The following is an 18,743-nucleotide window of genomic DNA, read 5'->3' as shown; positions in this document are numbered from 1 at the left end:
TCAGAGGAGGCAAGTCGTTTCCAATGACGACGACGTCATCGACGTGATCTCAACGCACTCAGGCTGTGTGGCGGCGCTTGCCACTCACCCTGGCAGGAAGGGCGGACATCGCGGGGAATCGAACACCAGACCTCCGGCTTCCTAGACGCGTGGCTAAACCACCACTCTGTCGGCAACCTGCACACATGTTTTACTGCTTCCGAGAGAATGCAATGATGGCGTAGGAAATTTTTAAGGTAAAAAGAAAGAAAAAAAAGAAGAGAAAAAGGAGCATGGCATTTGTGCAAGTGCCACACGTGTCATTCAAAAGCCGACAGACGTTAGACGAAAGAGAATGGTACGTAGACACCCGAAAGAGAAAATCGTTGCAAATGCATTTATTAATCACGTTTCCCAAATAGAGCACGCTTTTGGTTGCTTGCATGCCTGATGTATCTCTAGTAATAACGTGCGTAGGTGATTAAACGAGGTGTTTCAGGTGCCTTATTTTTCGTGTTGCTTGGCTGGCTGGATATAATCTGAGGAGCTGCATTTCTGAAATGTTCGTCGATTCGTTTTCGGACCTTGCGTTCTTACGCTGCCGACATCTTTAAACAGGCATAGCGTTATCTTACCTATACCTTCGTCGCACTATTGTCGTTTATTCCCCCCATGACAGAAGAAAAGTCCCTACATGCAGGGCATCCATAGCTCACTGTGGCGGCAATATTTCGCCTTGAACTGCCTTGTAAGGACGTCGGGCTCGTATCTGGAAACTTGCATCGCAATCTTGCGCGCAAACCGCAGATACGCGGACACTTCGTTCACGATGGCCTTGCTATCGATCGGGTCTTCGCAGGCGTGTCGCGTGTCGCCATTGAATGGGAACGTACGGTACCAGCCCCCGACCTTGGGCGGGGCAAATCGCCAGTCTCGGCCGTTGCCCCACTTGTTGTGAAACGCGTGCCAGTTGTAAGCTAGCATGAGCATCTCTCGCTCCTCACAGCCAGTCTTGCAGAGCTGGTCCATCGACGGCTTCGACTGAGACAGCTTCACCCACGGAGAGGCAGGCGCCGGCTGAGGGCCCTTCGGCACCAGGTAGTGGGTCTGACAGGTGAGGTACGCCGGCAGGCTGTTGCTGACGGGTCGCAGAGTTGTGATGATGCCGAGCTCGTTGACCAGCACGGTCACGGCAGAGGCCATCGACTGGCCGCTGGACTCGTCGCCTCCCCAGAACGGATTGCGCTTGTGGCGCCGCGTCCGCCGCTGCTGGCGCTCGGAGCCCTGCCGGCTGCTCTCGAGCGCACGCGCCTGACAGCTCTCCTTCTCCGCTCGCAGCTTGTCTAGAAACGTCTTCACTTTGGTGGGAATTCTGGGATCGGGTTTGACGAGAGGAAGATTTTGACTCGGCGGCAAAACTCGGCGATCAATTTCGGCTGAGGTGGTCGAGTTGGCAATGTCGGTGGCGGAAGAAGCCGCACTGTACTTGCGGTCGCTGTTCAGCGTCGTTCCACTGGATGTTCGCTTTCCCCTCAACTGACAAAGATCTTCAGACGGTGACTTGCTAGCTCGCTGCTGGCTGCAATTCTTCTCATTCTCCTTCCCAAACTTCTCTTTTGATTTACGTTTTCGTGCCGCGACGCATCCACCCTCAAGTTTGTCCGCGTGTTCACTCCACTTGTTAGAAGGTGTGTGCCTGATCAGATTATCAACAGACGCAGCCCTGGACGATCCACACCGCCCGCCCTTCGAGTCGTGTTTCGCTGGCTGCAACCTTGAGGCTGTCGCGCGCAGCAAAACATCGCTGCTCTCCCTGGACGCACAGCGGCGCGACCTGACGTCCGTCCACGAGCGGTTGGCGTCCAGACTGTGTTGGGAGTCGCCACCGCTGCTGCACGGGTTCTCCACCAGGCCCGGCTCGGAGCCGGCGCATGTCGTGTCGGACCGGTGCGTCGCCTCGCCGTCCGCCTGACGCCAGCAGTCCAGCGTCACTGAACACGACGACATCTGCCGGTCCGAACTGTAAATAATCTTCAGGCAGTCATCCGAAGGGTGGCGCCCGGCTCCCATCCAACTCTCAGTGTCGCTGGAGCTGATGGCGTCGTCCGGTGCCTCTACCGGGCTCTTGTTCTTGGACCGCTTCTGGTGGGCGGAACTGTTGGTCTGACGTGATGTCTGGCTTCTGTCGTCCGTGTCGGCCTGCTCTTTTCTTCGTCTCCTTGCCGCATTCTGGTCACGAATGTCCTGGACCGTTTTTGGCCTGCAATACCAATCACGAATTTATTGAGGAAGGCTTATAGTACATAGCACAAGCTTGGACTTTAAAAAATATCATACCAATGTCCCAAAACATATGAACGGATTAGCGGTGTGAATCCACTTTCGATGCAACTATTGTGTTCCAGTCAGCTGTAACGAGCTTCACTCGTTAGTTGGATGTACCTAAATTTAGTAAACCATTTGAATATGCATCGTTGTTAATGATGTGATGTCGGTGTTTGAACTAACAGTGGACGGATGCTACTCCCCCTGAGGTTTGAAGTTCCGTGCCTAATAACAGCACCAATACCACGTACCTGCATGTCTTTGCTTTTAGGAAAAAAGGACATAAAGATGGACAGGTGCGTGATTCGTATGGAGAACTTCAGCGCGGACATATCCATAGCACATTGCAAGCATAGCCTCGCAGCGGAGGAACACATGCATTGTCCACTGACAGCTCCACTATGCTGACCTCGAGGAGGTCTTTGCATGACCCGAGGGACCTTACTAGCCTGGTAAAAAGCTTCTCATCAGGCACTGGCCACTGCGGAGAGATGGTTGGGTCGTTCAGCGAAGTTGGCAAGCCGATGAGGTCGAACAGGTCGTTCAGCAGCGGCTTCTTGACGTATATGTCCACGTCACTGTCAGCCGTCAGCGAAGGGCTCAGATTGACCTCCATCAGCCATGGTCGCAGGTCGGAGTCGATCTGGAGCGTATTGTGCATCAAGCTAAATCAAACCGCCGTATCAGTACGCACTCCATATCAGTTGAAAGCACTACGCCTTACTTGTCTGAACTGACCACTATCGTTGCAAACCACTTGTATTGCATCCAATAACTGAAAATTTTAGAGTACGTTGACGAAACACAGTAGGCGGTTATGTTACTGATGTATTACTGGTCTTCTTTTATTTCTTATATTTCAAAGCCATCTTTATCACAAAACCTCCTGCGTACGTCCTATGGCTAAAAACGGAAGCATGCTCGCACTCAGATGTACAAATTCGCGAATGGTGGTTATTCCAGACACTGTGTTTTGCACTGAATGGGGATGGATCCAAGGGTGAGCAGCGGGCCTCAAAGTGATAGAAAACATGTTTTCGGTCTGCAGGCTTGGTTGTTCCGAATTGGTGAGATATTTGCGACTTGGTCTGCTTCAGGATGTGAGGCTGGACTTGCCAGGTGCCGCATCAAGGCACAAACCCAGATGCAGGTATTGTGCAGTTAAGAAGTCTTCAAGTGTTGGGTGAGCCCACAGATATACAAAGGGAATGGATAACGGGTCGGCTTGAGTACAAGGTTCGCGACAAATACAGGCATGAGCATGGGTATGAGTAAGGTGTTTACCAGGTGGGTGGATACTTCAAGAAATGCTACACATTGTATTTGTATGCATTTCATTTAGGCGTAATTAGCTCCATTCACACTACCTGTGCATATTATCAATGCATAAAACAAGAATGGCTATCAATGATTGGGAAGTTTTCCGATAACCTATAACTTTATCATTTCAAAAGGCAAACGAGCAGGCAGCGAGTGGGTGCAACTGATAAGGAATAGGCAACGGGTGGGTGTGCGCATAACCCCACAGGCAGCGAGTGGATTAGGTTCAGGAAATCTAAGCGGTGAGCATCTCTACATGCAAGCCACTGCGCGCTCGATGCAACTACAATTATATGCTTCTCTGGTTGTTGTTAGCTTATCGCATTCACATATTTTGTTTGAGGTTCCTCTGAGGGTCTCGTTTGTGTTATTGGCCCTCAAAAGTGACATCGTCTGGAACGTAGAGTTAGTGCTGCCATCACATGGCACTTGTTAGGGATTCTCGCCTGTCTTCGGTCATAATGCGAGCAAATCGTCCTATCGGCGTTCCACACAGCGCAAATGTCAATCAGAACCTTCCACGCATCGACACTACCAGTATGTCGAACCCTCAGTCCACGCATCGACACTATCGACACCCACCAGTATGTCGAACCCGTACAGCTCGTAGCAGTTGCGCGTGACGGGCACGTCCTGGATGTGGCTGAGGACGGTGAGCGACACGATGGTGTTGACCCGCTGCCACAGCAGCCAGTCCTCCACGCCGGCCTGGTGGAAGTAGTGCCGGAGCTGAGACAGCGTCCATTTGCTTCCTGAAACAGGCGGAAGGCGATGCGTCTGACCATGGCTAAAGCGCTCCAGTGTAAAAAAGTGGCTTGTGCCCCACTGGCTGGAAAGGAATTCCATGTACTCGCCTTATGCGGCGATTGCTGATACATCGCGGGATTCGGTTGACATACATAGCTCAGGCACAATGGCTCGGGCAAGATAGCTCGGGCATGATGACTATGGCACGACAGCTTTGGTAAGTACTTGATGAAATATCGAGTAATACGCTCCTTGACAAAGCTGTTATAAACCTTTCTAGGTGCATTCGGGGCCGAAGACTCCGAATTAGCTCAAATTATTCACCAAGTGTCTGTTTTTGACAAAAGTGGCTTAAAATGGGTTTTTAAAGGAAATTTGCAGGTGGTTTGCTACTTTCTTAACAAATAGTTTTGTTTACTTCAGTGTTTCCAGTGATCTCAACTTTGACTAGAATTTACATTCAATGCTCCTTTCTATTCTCCTTTCCCTTCTTTCGTATGAGTTCCTTCCTTTCCTCTATTAATTTTGGCAGGGACGGCACCAAATGGAGAGGTCTAAATTGCAAAAAGACGCCATGCTTTCTGTCCATGTCTTCGTGGAAGGCCCAAGTTAATTTGCAAAGAGGACGCATCCGCTCTGGCACAATACGAATTTTAAAGTGTTTCGAAAATCCGGATTTTAAAAGTCATGAAAATGCTTTGAATTTAATGGACCAAACAGGCACGGGCGGTTACAGGGAAGGAAAATTGCGTAATAGCATGGCCCATAATTTACTACAGCTCAGCTAGAAATTCTCGTAAGGGCATACACTGCGTAATACCTTTAAGCGACATAATATATGGATACAAACAATGAACTACGTCAATGAATGTATTCGTTGTTAGACTCACAGCCCATGATATTCAGAGCTCCATCGAGTGTGATGATGGGCGAGCTTCAGGAGCAGCACCGGCGCGCGTCTACAATATATACGTTATCTGTCACGCTTGCCTTGGGACATGCGGGACTTCTTGTCCTCGTGGACAGAAAGCCCAGCAGCACCCCGAAGCTAAGACTGACCACCTGATGAGTGTTAAGTTTTCACATGTACCGTGAACGTGTCTGATGAGTGGGCGCACCGACACTGCTGTCAATCCTCTCGTCATGGCGCGAGAACAGAGCCCCGCATAATATGCGCTTCGAGTCCAATGATAAATGATTTATATTCGTGAGAATGAAGGAGTTGAAAAAAAAACAGCAGCAGAAAAGCCAGGCGCCCATTTCAAAGCAATTTTCCTGTGGTGTTCAGTGTATACAAAGGCTCCAGACGCCGCTACAGACTAGGCCATCGTAGTTTGTGAGAACATGCGAGGATATCGAAGGGGGAGCTCAGAGGCAGTCTTCGCTGGCGACGACCTTCACCTGTCGCCTAAAGGAACTGTGGCCGTCCTCGTCAAACTCCCGATCCGGCTGAGGTGCTCCCCGGGACACGAACAGACGCAGGCGGGACGGTTTCGTACAGGGTGTGATATTATTAGAGCAACTGTAATGTTCTATGTGATGTCAGTGCAGTTACGTTTCCAATTCCCCATAGCAGAGTTTTGGCTGTTTTCTGACATGGCTTGCTTGGACTTAAGACCAAATAAAATTCGGCCATATCAACGAACAGAATTATGGGCGGCCTCTTACCAACGTTCACACATTTGGGCCACTCAAATGATGTTTCCCACGCAACAAACTAATTCAACGGCAAATCAGGTAAAATCAGATCAAATCATTTAAGAAATATTGTATTCGGTCGGGCTGGAATTTCACAGTTGCATTAAAAGGTTTGCAGGCAAGTCGTCAAAAAACCGCTTATCAAAGTAGTTTATATGAATGAAAGCCTACGTGTTTTTTGCTAGCCTGACGTAAGGGCATATCAAACTTCCATGGCGGATGCCATGACGGCCTTTCGTATTCATATTAATGGAAGCAAACGACGCATATAAGTCCAGATTGATTCAGGCAAACTTAAGTCGGTGTAGATCATTGTACCTTAGGTAACTTGGTCGATGCCTGAAGCACCGATGACTACGCATCAAACAATTTCGGTCTAAATTTGAAGAAAACTACCGACTAGAAAACTTAGAAACCTTAATATTCGAAAAAGAAATCGAAACTTACTGGCTAGAAAACTGCAAGATATTAAATGACCGCGTTTGTCGTTAGCTAGGTCATTTTGCCCCCTGTTCCTTTGGTTCCTTTGCTCTTTGGAATTTTTTGGACTAAGTCATTTCTCAAATGTTATCTCAGTATTTTATTTTTTTAACAGCATGACCTCATTATTTCCCCAAAAATATTAAAAGAAGGACAAAGGGTGTGACATCAGGTAATAGTTTGGGCATTTATAAAACTTTTGAGAGAGCATAATTGTTACAGGTTATAAACATTCGATACAGCTGTGGGGTTCGTGTCAAGTAATTCCAATAAATGCATTGCGAGCCACATCAATGACGATATCATATCACATGATACGCGTTTGATAATGATATGACAATGAGTACTTATACGATAAGATATCACCGTTATGCCCAAACTTGAAATATTGAGCCAATAAACCTAATTGTCTCATCCATGTTTTTTGAATGTTTTTTGGATGGATTAATGTTTTTAAAATGTTTCGTTTATTTGAATGTTTTCTTGGATCAATGAACTTGACTTAAAGTCCCTTGTCTCAAGTTTTACAGAGAGTTCAAAAATATTTACATTTAGAGGCACGGTGAGGCCCATGGACACACACACATGGCCGGACCAATTAATAAGTGATGTGAAAATGATGCTCAGGAAAGGTTACGAAATTGTAGAACCTACTTCCAACTGTTCTACACAACAGCCTGAGTACAGCTAAAAAATAGTCGCAAGCGGGCTTATTTAACACCTCATAAAATGGGCCTAAAAGATCCTGTCCAACGAGTGGCAACATCTCTTTCTGTCCCTCTCTCTTCTCTCTATCCCGCTCGCCGCTCGCTCTAAGTGTCTGACTTTCCTCTTCCCTCCTCTCCGCTACCCTTCGTTTTCTCATGACGGAGCGCTGCCCCCCAGTGCTCACCCAAGCGGGAAATGTGCCTGAGGGTCTGGGGGGATGAGGCGGGGTGGGTGGAGGTAAGGGGTGAGGGTGAGGGGAATGGGGCGGGGTTAGGGGGTGGGGTGACAATCAGAGCGTGATGAACCAGCAACCGTCCTACATTCTGTGGATGCACAGCATCCCACTCTTAAGCAAACCAACCTGCTCCGATCCGTTCCTTTTCCACGAAGTACGCAGGGCCCAAGCTTATTCAAGGAGGTGTTCGTCAGGTGAGAAAACTTATTGTCCAGGTACATCATGTTGTATTTCTCGGTTCCAAACCTGTAAACGAAGGCTCAGTCACGGCGGGTTTGCTGTTAATCCATCGCTCAGGTCAACGCACAGCTTTCCGCTCACGCAAGATATCAGCTTACGCCAAAATCCCCAGTCTCTTCCTTGATTCTCATCCTGATTGGAAAGCGAATATGCCTTAGTTCACCTGTCGCTATCACTTCATTACCGTGAATTATCAAAACTGAGGCAGACAATTCCGTGTGGAACAAAACAGCTGATGAATAGGTCGCTAATCCTTTCAAATACACAGCTTTGCCTGAAGATAATGGTGAGCTGTAACGCAGCATACAAGAGCAAAATCCATAATATGACAAGTCATTTTGGTGCTCCCGTCGCCGCTGGCTTGAAAGAGATCAGCACAACACACCAGCACTGGAAGCCTTGGGCTGGCGGAGAGTGAGCGGCATGTCAGCTGAGCGTGCCGCAGCCGTGATGCCCAGATTTTCAAGGGAGCTGCAGCTCCAGCGACTTCACCGGCGAACATCGGAGCGGCGATCTAACGCGTAATCCCTAGCGAGTCAAGATTCTGAGCACGACGAGCCGTAAATTTCCCAATTCCCCCACGCACTGGCAGTGGCGCAGGCGGGGTAGGGGCACGGGTGTGTTGTGTGTTGTGCCATCCCTTAGGTTCCGTGGGGCCGGATCTACGATTAAGGGTTTACTTTGAGGGCTCGAATGGCCCGGACGGCCGGCTGGAGTTTGCATGCATGGGGCCCGGCCTGCAGGGCCGGGCACTCCATTCCCAGACAGAGGGCCCTGCACGCTGATCAGGGGTCCCTGAGTAGCTAAGGACCTATATGTTGGTCAGACACCATCAGTAACGCACAGTCGGCTCCGTGGCGGTACGGGCCTGAGAGCCCCTTTCGCAAGCGGGGACATAACTGAAGCCAGCGATTTACATTGGCCGGGGCTCCAGGATCTATCACGGCCACACAACGCCTAACGGGGACGCTGTGCCCGCAATGGACCCCGAGTCGGCCAAAGGCACACTTTGTGACAATTATTGGACCATCTGAGGCGATCAGGCATGTTGTTGCGTCAATGGGGGTTCCTGTGTCCATCCGGAGCCAACAGTGCGGCTCAGAAAGCTTCCCGCGACAGGGAGAAAATCAATGTGATATGGTGTATCCCTATAGGGCCTCCACGTCGACCTGCGGATCTCACCACCGCGTCGTCAGAGCGGCGGCCGGAAGACACCCCGCGGTGGGGTGGAATGGCCCTTCAACCCTTGGCCGGGAACAATAACGTGCCCCTGGTGTTTTATTCAAGGGGGTCCCTGACCGGAGGGAGGCAATGGATCTAATAAGTGTTGGACAGAAAAAGGTCGAAATGGTTAAAAGCGAACAATGTCATCCCATGTTTGCTTGAGAACGTTCATTTTCTTGCAGAATCTACTAATAAAACGATTTACACCGAAAGGCTTCAGTGTGTGCGCTCGTAATCTCGAGAGAAAAGACAGTGATTGCCAAGGATGCCGTTTACGTAAAACCAAACGGTGTGGGCCACTGCAAGTAACACCAGGCGGCAGATGCCGTGCGCGCAAGGAAGACCGCTTTGAAATAAAGATACCGAATATCTTTCAAAACTAATTCGCATCGTTCAAAGATCAAACTGGGAGTGTGTTTTTTACAACTTGGAGCTGTTATCTGGAGAGTTGGACAGTTACGGAAGCACGAAAAGTAGAGATTCTTCCGTTACTCTCCCATTTCCACCACTACATTCCAGCACCACATCGCGGTGCTGTGAAGGCCAGTTCCGTTCTTACCATCAATCTAAAAATCGCACAGGTGAAATATGTGGCTGGACTCCCTTCCAAGCGCACAATTTGATGCCCTAAAGCATCCAAAGACACTTCTTTCAGAAGCGTCACCATTTGTGTCCGCTCATTGGCCACGCCTTAGCCACATGGCCGACGCCGCGCAGCCCACGGAGACTTCAACGCCTGACGTCGAGGCATTTGTGACTTAGATTTGCGAGCGCGCGCGTTCAAAACCACGTTACATAGTTCGTATCACTGATCGGTTCTCACTGAGTGTTGAAAATTCTCAGATCAACATGGCTGACCTTGTTTATATGAACCGTTGACCCATTTCGTTTTAAATCTACCGTTGCGCGGTCTTGAATATTACTGAAGAACCATATCAAATTTCTGGCAAAACTTTGTGTCCTGCCGGTTTGGGAAGAGTCCACTGGACCATTGCGAAATGAAGAGTGCCGGATCTCTTTTTCATGCAGTCGCTTAAGGCTCATGATTTTTTCAGTTTTGTACTATAAAATTCAGACAGAATTGATCTCGCGGCCGCTTCTGGTATTTGTTCCAGTTATGGAAGGTAAACATGAAAAGTAAAAAGACGCCCTCATTAACAAATGGGCCATGTGCACCAGTTTTTTGGGAGGGGGGGGGGGGGGGGTGCTCACTATCAGGGGGCCTTTGTCAGCCCTGTGCCTCCCCCTCCCCACCACCCCCCCCCCCCCCCCTCCTTGCTAAGGCTCTGGCCACGCTCCTGGTACTGAGGCGGCCAGATGACATCTCGGTTGCCGTGCTATTGACAACTGGGATTAAATGCTTGCCGCCTTGTGGGCAGCGGAGTCCAAGGAGTGTATATATATATATATATATATATATATATATATATATATTATATATATATATATATATATATCTGCAGTTCAGTTTTCAATTTATTTATCTTTAATATGTATGTAAATATAAAATATTAGGTACATAAATTATGCATATGAATTTAAAAATTTAACTGCGCATCCGTGAAACCAGAGGTACAGGGTTCCATAACCCCCAGCGCGCACTGCTTATGCCAGGGTGAGAGGCAGGCGACGCCGCATTGCCACAGTAACTGAGTGCGTCGTCAAACTTTAGTGACATACGCGACTGCTGACTACCGCGATGCCCCTAAATATGTCTGCGAAGTATGCCGGCATGATCTCGCCTTTTCCGACTTTACTCAAACCTTTAACTACCCCTTAAATAATTGTGTGAAGCCAAAAAAGTTGAGCAGGTTTTATCAGACTCGATCTGGCCGGAGCGTATAATTGTAAGAGGCCGGTGGGTAAGAGGCGGCGGGCTGTGGTAGTTGTCGATGCGCCCTTTCTTAGTATTTATGTCAAGTATGCTAATGCCTTCACTTCACCATCTCTATGCTGTCGATGTCGGCTAAACCATCGAGACTGGCGAGGAAGGCTAAGGGAAGTTATTGCCCGTGTCCGTGCCTGCAGTGGTCTCTGCGCTCATTCTCCAGCCGGGCTCGATCATTTAGATGTTAGTTTTGCTTACAATGGAAGAATTCAAACTTTAAAAATAAGCATTCACATTTCGTTCCTTAACCATCTGCAGAACAAAAAAGAATGACTGCTCATTTTCAACAGAATAGCCTCGTAAGTACATCGCACTCGAGCAGGGCGATTTAAAGCATCATGACTGATTTGGCGCTGAGCTCATACCAATGATGTCAGTTGACGATGTTATACTTTAAGTTTTGGCTTTTATACTTGTTGCTGCGGTAATCCGCCCAAGTACATTGCTGTCCTCATATGTTTCCCCAGTCACACATCGTCAGGGGCAAGCACGTGCTTCTCGTACGCCAACCAGTCATGCAAGCATCCAGGAGCCCTCGTGCATTATTTGGCTGTTTCCTGGGGCGTTGTTCGCGTGCGCGACCCGCACTGATCTGCCGCAGCCGGCCTTGTCACGTGACAGGCGCGCCAGCCGCCGGGCCGCGCCGAGCGTGACGGACAGCGCTATTTTTAGCTCAGGAGACGTTCGGACAAAGCAGCTCGTAGCAACGGGGCCTAAGAACGGCACGTGAGCCCACTGCAAAACTCAGCGGCCCAGAACATCGTTCCCCGAAAAGGAAGATTAATTTTGGCCCGACGACGTTGTCGTCTAACACTTAAACTGAGGTGGAGTTTGCCCGAGGCCCAGGAGCGTTACCAATGCACTCCACAAAAGTATTACATAAGATAAATGGAGTGCCCTTCCATTATTATGATAATTTTCGCGTAACACAAGGTAATCAATGAGTAACGCAGTTCCAAAAAATCAATAATTTCATGCTACGTATCAATAAATATGTGACTGTCTTAATTTGCATTAATTGGATATTTAGCTCAGGGAACTTCATCATCAACCAAAATATTGACAAACATGATTCAGATTTATTCCCCAGTGTCTTGGTCGCTGACAAAGCCCCAGGGGCGAAATATGCAATTCATTTACATTCTTCTAAGAATAACCTTTTATGTCTAGTAAGAGGTTGTTAGCTGTTTTGCACTACGTCATTTTAGCGGGGGCTTTCAGTGCCGGACCCCACCACCTATATAAAAAAGAACTTCGCACCCCAGACGCCCACGGCGCTGGTTATGTCCTGCCTTTATAGGAACAAAGACTCTCCGCCAACAGCACAGGATCGCAATGCACTGTACAAAGTCCTTGTTGTTCTGGCCAGGCTTAGATGTGGCGAGAGCCCAGTGACGTCTACCTATTCTTGTTCAAGCTGCAAAGAAAAAGTGCCGTAGTGCTCAGCATTATTACCTAGAGTGCATGTCGCGATGAGCGACGCATGCATACGGATGCAACTCACCTGGCAAGCCCCTCCTCATAAAGGTAAATGGTGAGTGGGTGGTAGGATGGTATGCAGGCGTAGATGCGGAGGTCAAACTTGTAGCCGGCGATCAGCATGGGGTTGTGGATGTAGCGCTGTACCACGGCGTTGGAATCGTACTGCAGCGTCGACAGTTCCTGCAAAAATAGCGTCGATTAGGCCAGGCCTTGCCTCCCGGTCGGTCATCGTCGTCGTTATCGCTTCTCTGCGAACAGATCAGACTTACCAATGACATGTATGGCAGTAAAGGTGGTGCTGACATGTGGTGCTCTCATCCCTGGATACAAGCCTACTTCGCTTTTCATTTCTTGCAGAGACGCACAGGCCACATACGTCCCACCTGACGGTTGCAAACACCAGCAAAATAGAAACGAACCATTCAAAAGGCACTCACCGAAAAAATGGTGATCCCCTTTCCCTGGCTGGCGCCCACTGGCTTGCATATCCAGGTGGCCTTATCACCGTCCTCCAAGATTCGGGTGTACTCGGCTACCAGTTTTGTGTAATCCAACGGTAAGTTGTATGTCTGTGGGCTAACACCAAACGCTTGGAATGACTGTTTATCGGAAAGCCAGGTGTCATTAATGGACAAGCAGAACTGGATACAATGTTGCTCTCACTCAAATCTGAACGAATTCCAGCAATCAAGGTGATGTTCGCACAAAAAAAACGTGGTTGCAGATTGCATTGCTGGAATATCAGGTTGGCAGACTGTCATTGTTGAACGACTTTGACGTGCACCAAGCGCTTAATTTTAATGATCTTAGAACAACCGAAAAGCTACGATTTAAAAAATCAGCAGCTAGCGATTCTACCCTTTTTACGCTTGATCTTCGCCCGTCACCCTACGAAATTACCACCTTGATAATCGGTACCCATCGGGCGCATGTCAAAGTTAAGAATTTGCAGAGCCATTAAAACGTAAAAATGTCTGGAAATAGTTAGCATATGACTCATCACAATACGCCGCAGCTATTTCTAACTCAAAAGACAACTTTTACTAGGCCCAGTTCTTTAAATAGGCTGATGATGCCACTTGGGTTGGGAACGTATGTTTCCTTTTTCACCTATAGTTGTAAATGTTTCCATAAACTTTGTTCATCCTCTGTAAGTGTCTCGCCAGACAATCCTTTCGGCAGATGGAGTTGGCTCTTGGAATATGGTTGACGAACTGCAAAAGGAAAATACTATGAAACATACAAGTGGATGTTCGCCCTCTTGTCTCCTACATTATGCAAATTTGGTAATATTGCAATATTGGGAACGATCGTCCTGTAGCGCAGACTTTGAGAAATCTCGGACAAATACGCGCAATTTATTTGGGGAAAAGGCGTTCCGAATAGAATTGACAGTGCTTGACGACGCGACAATACAATTATCACTGATTAACATCTGCGCCAACGCAGCCTTTTCAATCAGCTCTGATAGAGTTAGTTGTTAAGGTATTTCAGCGGAGCATACTGAGCTAGGAAGCGAAACGAATTTCAAGACCAATGTTTAAATCATGCGTAATTCACTCTCATTGGCGAATTTCACGCTCCACGCTCACGTGCACGCCCATACTGAGAAGCGAGAAATGTGCCCTCAAAATTTTTCGTGTGTCGTGTTATGTGTGAAAGACAGACCCAAGGTAGATCTAAGGTATCCTTAGGTCTCTGAAAACAGAACCTGCCACGGCTGAAGCAGGCGGTGCTGGGAGACGGAGAAATGGGAGTTGCGCCACCAGATGTTCCAGTTGTCCACATGGTGAGAATCCTCGTCGAACAAAATCCAGCCACGATCTAAACAAACCTGAAACAAAGGAACGATGAATATTAGGAAGTATCTAGCCCATACGTTTTCCGAAAGAGAAAGGGGGCGAGGGGAGATACAAGGAGAGCGAGAGCAAGAGAGAGAGAGAGGGAGAGAGAGAGAGGGAGAGAGAGAGAGAGAGAGAGGGTGGAGAGAGACCCAATGAGACAAAAAGATGACGTTGCATAAATATATATAGTTTGAATGAGATACGCGGGTGTATCGATGCGCACACAGATAAATCAATGAGGAATCAATGCTCATGTTTCGATTCACGTATAGACACACACTCGTATGCACGCACATACGTAAGCACAGAGTCTCTATGCTTACATCAAATTTACAGTACATTGGTACCTTAATTGTCTTGGTATTTGGGCAACCAGTCGGTACACCGTATGAGAGACCGCTGGAGACTTGTCAAGCAACATCATGAGGACCAGTTTTGGCGCAGTTAATTAAGCTCATGATTAGCCTATGTGCTCTATGGTCAACTCATTTGATGTAACTACCAACATCGCGGATCACTGAAGCGTTACGTGCCCAACTTTGTCTTTGAAGGCCCTTTTACAGGTTGCGAACTGGCTGCATAATTCGGTGTAACTTCGGTAGCGGGCTGCCTTCACGGGCTAGGGGCGGCATTTCGAACCGCGCAATTCCGCAAAGCGCAGGTAAGAGAGCTCAGAAGTGGTGCCTTGAGTCCGCAACAGCTGACGACCGCAGACTCTGCAGCGGATTCTGCATCCAGTTTGCTAGGAGGGAACGGACCTTTCGTTTGAACGATTGTTTTTTGGACGCATGTTTTGTTGGGCTTCCTGTGTAACGAAAGTCCCAATCGTCCTAAGAGTTCTAAGTTATTACGACTGACCCAACTACGCCACTGGATAAATCTTAGGACAATTAATAACTTTTGCCCCCGCCCCCACCAAAAAAAAGAACATACCACGCAATGCTGGGAGGTGGCTGCTCTGTTCCAGGCGTTAACATCAGTGTGAAAACACAGCGGTTGGTCCATAAAGTCTAGTGTTCGGTGCAGGACCTGGGAGATGGACAAACGTGCTTTCAAAGCTTTTATAGCCAAAATTGTTGCGTTTTTATGGTTTTGCATCAAACGCTTTAAGTCCAGACGGCCCTTTTGCAAGCGGGGTACGTCAATATTATCGCATAGTTCGGACTGCTTGAGTGGCAGCAGTTTCAGCACAATTAACTACGGTTAACAAACACTCCGACTCCAACGCCTGCTGGAACAAAAATTGCCACGCTTGCAAAAACAAGCACAACATTCATTCCCGCTCATTTTCTTTTCCTAGCCACGAGCGAGACGTTTGCGCTCTAATGAATCTAAAACACTTGAACGGCGACGGCATTCTTCGCTGAGCTGTCCGAAAAAGCCCGTGAACACTCAGCACGGCGGTGTGTGGCCATACCTTTCCAAAGAGCCGCGACGGCTTGAAAGCTTCGTCCCATTATCATGACTGAATGATGTCGACGAGCCCAGTGCTCGAGTTTAACATCAACCAATCGTAAAATAAAGGACACTTGGGCATGGACATTAAATAAAATATGGGAACATTCGCGCTCCCATATTTTCAAGGAAGGATAAACATTTCGCTCTTAACGGCTGTTGACGTCGGATCCACGTTAGCCTCTTTGATGTTACTGAACTGAAGGAACTCCCCAAACAAAGTGACCTACTTCTATGTCTATCGACAAAGCCTGAGAGCCTAACGCATACCGCAGACGAGCCAGAACTACTCGCGTCGGTGAGCACTGCCACCGTGACCGCATTATTTTTCAGGTAGCGCTACCTGCTGTTATACTTACCACGCAGCATGAAGGCTAGTGGGATACACAGAGTGGATCGCGTGACAGCTGAAAACGTAGAACTCATAAAGGAATGCTGTTTGGAATATACAAGCATTAAGGGCCAACTAAAGGGACGTTTGTGGGGAAACTATTGTGCTTCAATTGAGGCAAGTGCACAACAAAATTAATCCAACAGTCCACATAACAGAAACCTGGACAGAGTACGGTTGACAATAGCGAACATAACTTTAGTTCCTGGAACCTTTCCAACAGCTCGCATGCCAACAGCTTCTGAGATGTTCAAGCACGTCACCAGCCCGCAGGCGTTGCTGAAAAATCAAACAGCAGTGCACGTCCGGCACTCAGAAGTCCTCACTGTCATGGACCAGATCATCTTGTTATGTCATTTTTGTGGAAAAATATTCCTGATTCCGAATTAAATAAACTTCTGTGGAAAACGCATGTAGCCACACCTCCATGCAGGCAAAACATAATACTATGCCGACTAGGTATGTGCGTAACCACCAGCCATATCCACATCGCCATAAAACACCTCACATAGCCCTGACCTAGCCGTCTACGACCACAACACCTTGCGCTTCTGAATGCCGGGCATGCTGCACTTTCGATATGCTGAGGATAGAACCTTGCATGTCCTGTTGCGTTATGCATGTCTATGTTACATATCTCCTGCATTTTCCACAACAGACTCCCCTTTCCTCTACATAAACACCCATTGGTCAATATGTGGCCAATGCGCACGCCAATTTCCCGTTACAAACTTGTGGACTGGCGCCATACTTTGAACAACACAATTAAATAACACCAAGTGTGAAGCTTTCGTGTGAATCCTATTGCTGGATAAAACAACAAGATCCCGAGCCACTCATAGTGAGAGAAATTAAAAAGCTTAAGTTTTAAAAGCTTCGAATAATTGGCACCTTGTAATCAGCATCAACAAATCACCTGAGCCATATTTCGAGCGAGGGCGCTGTGAGATAAATACGAGTGCTGCCATATTTCTTTTCCATACTTGAATGCTAAAATGCTGACTGTGTTTAAAATGTGTTTGTTTGGACTACTGCAGAGATATTTCATACGTGTGCACACCGCACTAACAATGGAGCGCCTACAAGCAAGGAATTACTTCATCGAGAAGCGATGACCCATGTAGACGTCTTATTTTGCGTTTCGTCGCTTTTCAGAAGACACGGCCCTGTTCGGGGTCAGCCAAAGCACCCAGTTATAGTGATAATATATCATAAGGCAATGCAAATCAAGGGATTCGGCTGATCGCTGTCTGCAAAAACGACCACGCCTCTAGTCATTTTGTTTCCTATCTAGTTCGACCAGCATGTACGTCATGGAACAAGGGTATAGAGCCGTCCCGAGCTTTTACATCTGGTCTTGATGATAGCGATGAGCTGGAAATAGGCCCTGTCGCACGAAATAGGATGCATTGACGTGCACGCTCACCTGAAAAGTTCTCAAACATGTGCTCACCTGGATGAGTAAATCTGGACCATTCAACTCTGTCCTGCCGGAGACACGGAACACCACCGGACGATCACCAGCAATTGGACCCGTCAGAACCATGGGCCCTCGGCTCGAGGGCGACGCGCCGTCTGGCCGCTCGCCGCCCAGCTGACCTTCCCTGCGCATACTGTCCGACTCCGATGATCAGACAGCCAAGGCAGCGCCGAGCATCCTGCTCGTACTCGTCCTAGACTCGGTGCATTTAAAAGAAATGAGGTTATGTCATAGCTCTTGAGGGTAGCACCATGTGCGTGAATTATGTGTATGCATATGTGCACACAAAGCCTTGATCAGCCTTGGTATCGATCCGCACTGTCCATTGGAGGACAGTATAACCTAATAATTTAGCTTGTAAATCCCAGGGGAAAGAAATGTAGTGCAAGCTGGTATGCACCTTATTCGCCGCACAACACTGAGTTACTGTCTCCTTTCTAAAGTCGCTAAAAGACGTAATCGACCTTGACACGTGATATGGGACCAATGGAACTTCCGTAGCATGAGCTCGGCGTGAGGCAGAGTTACAAGTATTTTTGTTGAACCGCTGTCAGATGTCATAACAGCTAACGTCGATGCAAAAGTTAATTGCAAACAGCTCCTAAGTTATCGGGAAAATCACGCCGTAGATAAACTGTAGATAAAGAGTATGATTAAAGACAGGCCATGAACCCATATGTAACGGGGCTACACAGGATAAAAAAATGCGTCGAAAGCAAAGCTGAAAATTTGAACAATACATACAGAGCCTTGTATTTTAACGCAATCACATTATTAAAGTAGTGCGACATAATATGAATAACTGATCATTGCCTCTGAGATTAGGATTGGGATTTTCAGGCTGCGAGTGGAACTTTCAAAGGAATGGGCCAATCAAGCAACTACTCTTTGCGACATCTAATCATTGTCGTACCTGACAGGGACGACCTGTCATGTTGTGACCCGGAATATGCTAGATTCTTTTATTATTGAGGCCATGGGATACAATACGCACGATATTTTACTGTGTATTTTTCACCATTTCCATGGGACGCTTTGTTACCACACGGTTTGGACTCCCTAATGAATTAAGTGGCAACAACAAAACACATCTATCCGTTAACTTATGCATATCATCAATCGGTTTCATGTATCATATATCAGTCTACGAGTCGGCATGTATTACTGATAGCACAAGTTGCATGTTCACACCCTCAATAATGCTGCTCTTGGACATGCACTGCACCATTGGCGGAGCTTTGGGAGCT

The 18,743-nt window shown here is 47.8% G+C and overlaps 1 protein-coding gene across 1 annotated transcript; it reads right to left on the bottom strand.

Annotated features, from left to right (window-relative positions):
* Positions 1-362: 362 nt before the first annotated feature.
* LOC119101827 (uncharacterized) lies at positions 363-17,901 on the bottom strand. The gene is given in 10 exon segments (XM_037225253.1): positions 363-2,239; positions 2,754-2,947; positions 4,207-4,372; positions 7,615-7,661; positions 7,663-7,738; positions 12,349-12,506; positions 12,764-12,902; positions 13,437-13,540; positions 14,038-14,160; positions 17,470-17,901. Coding segments are annotated over 10 exon segments (2,736 nt in total). The 5' UTR covers positions 17,629-17,901; the 3' UTR covers positions 363-669.
* Between the last annotated feature and the right edge of the window lie 842 nt (positions 17,902-18,743).

The sequence above is a fragment of the Pollicipes pollicipes genome, unplaced genomic scaffold (assembly GCF_011947565.3).
Source record: "Pollicipes pollicipes isolate AB1234 unplaced genomic scaffold, Ppol_2.1 Scaffold_4881;HRSCAF=5763_pilon_pilon_pilon, whole genome shotgun sequence".
NCBI lineage: Eukaryota > Metazoa > Arthropoda > Thecostraca > Pollicipedomorpha > Pollicipedidae > Pollicipes > Pollicipes pollicipes.
The sequence above is the reverse complement of the archived record's forward strand: the minus strand, read 5'-3'. Positions and strand labels throughout refer to the sequence as shown.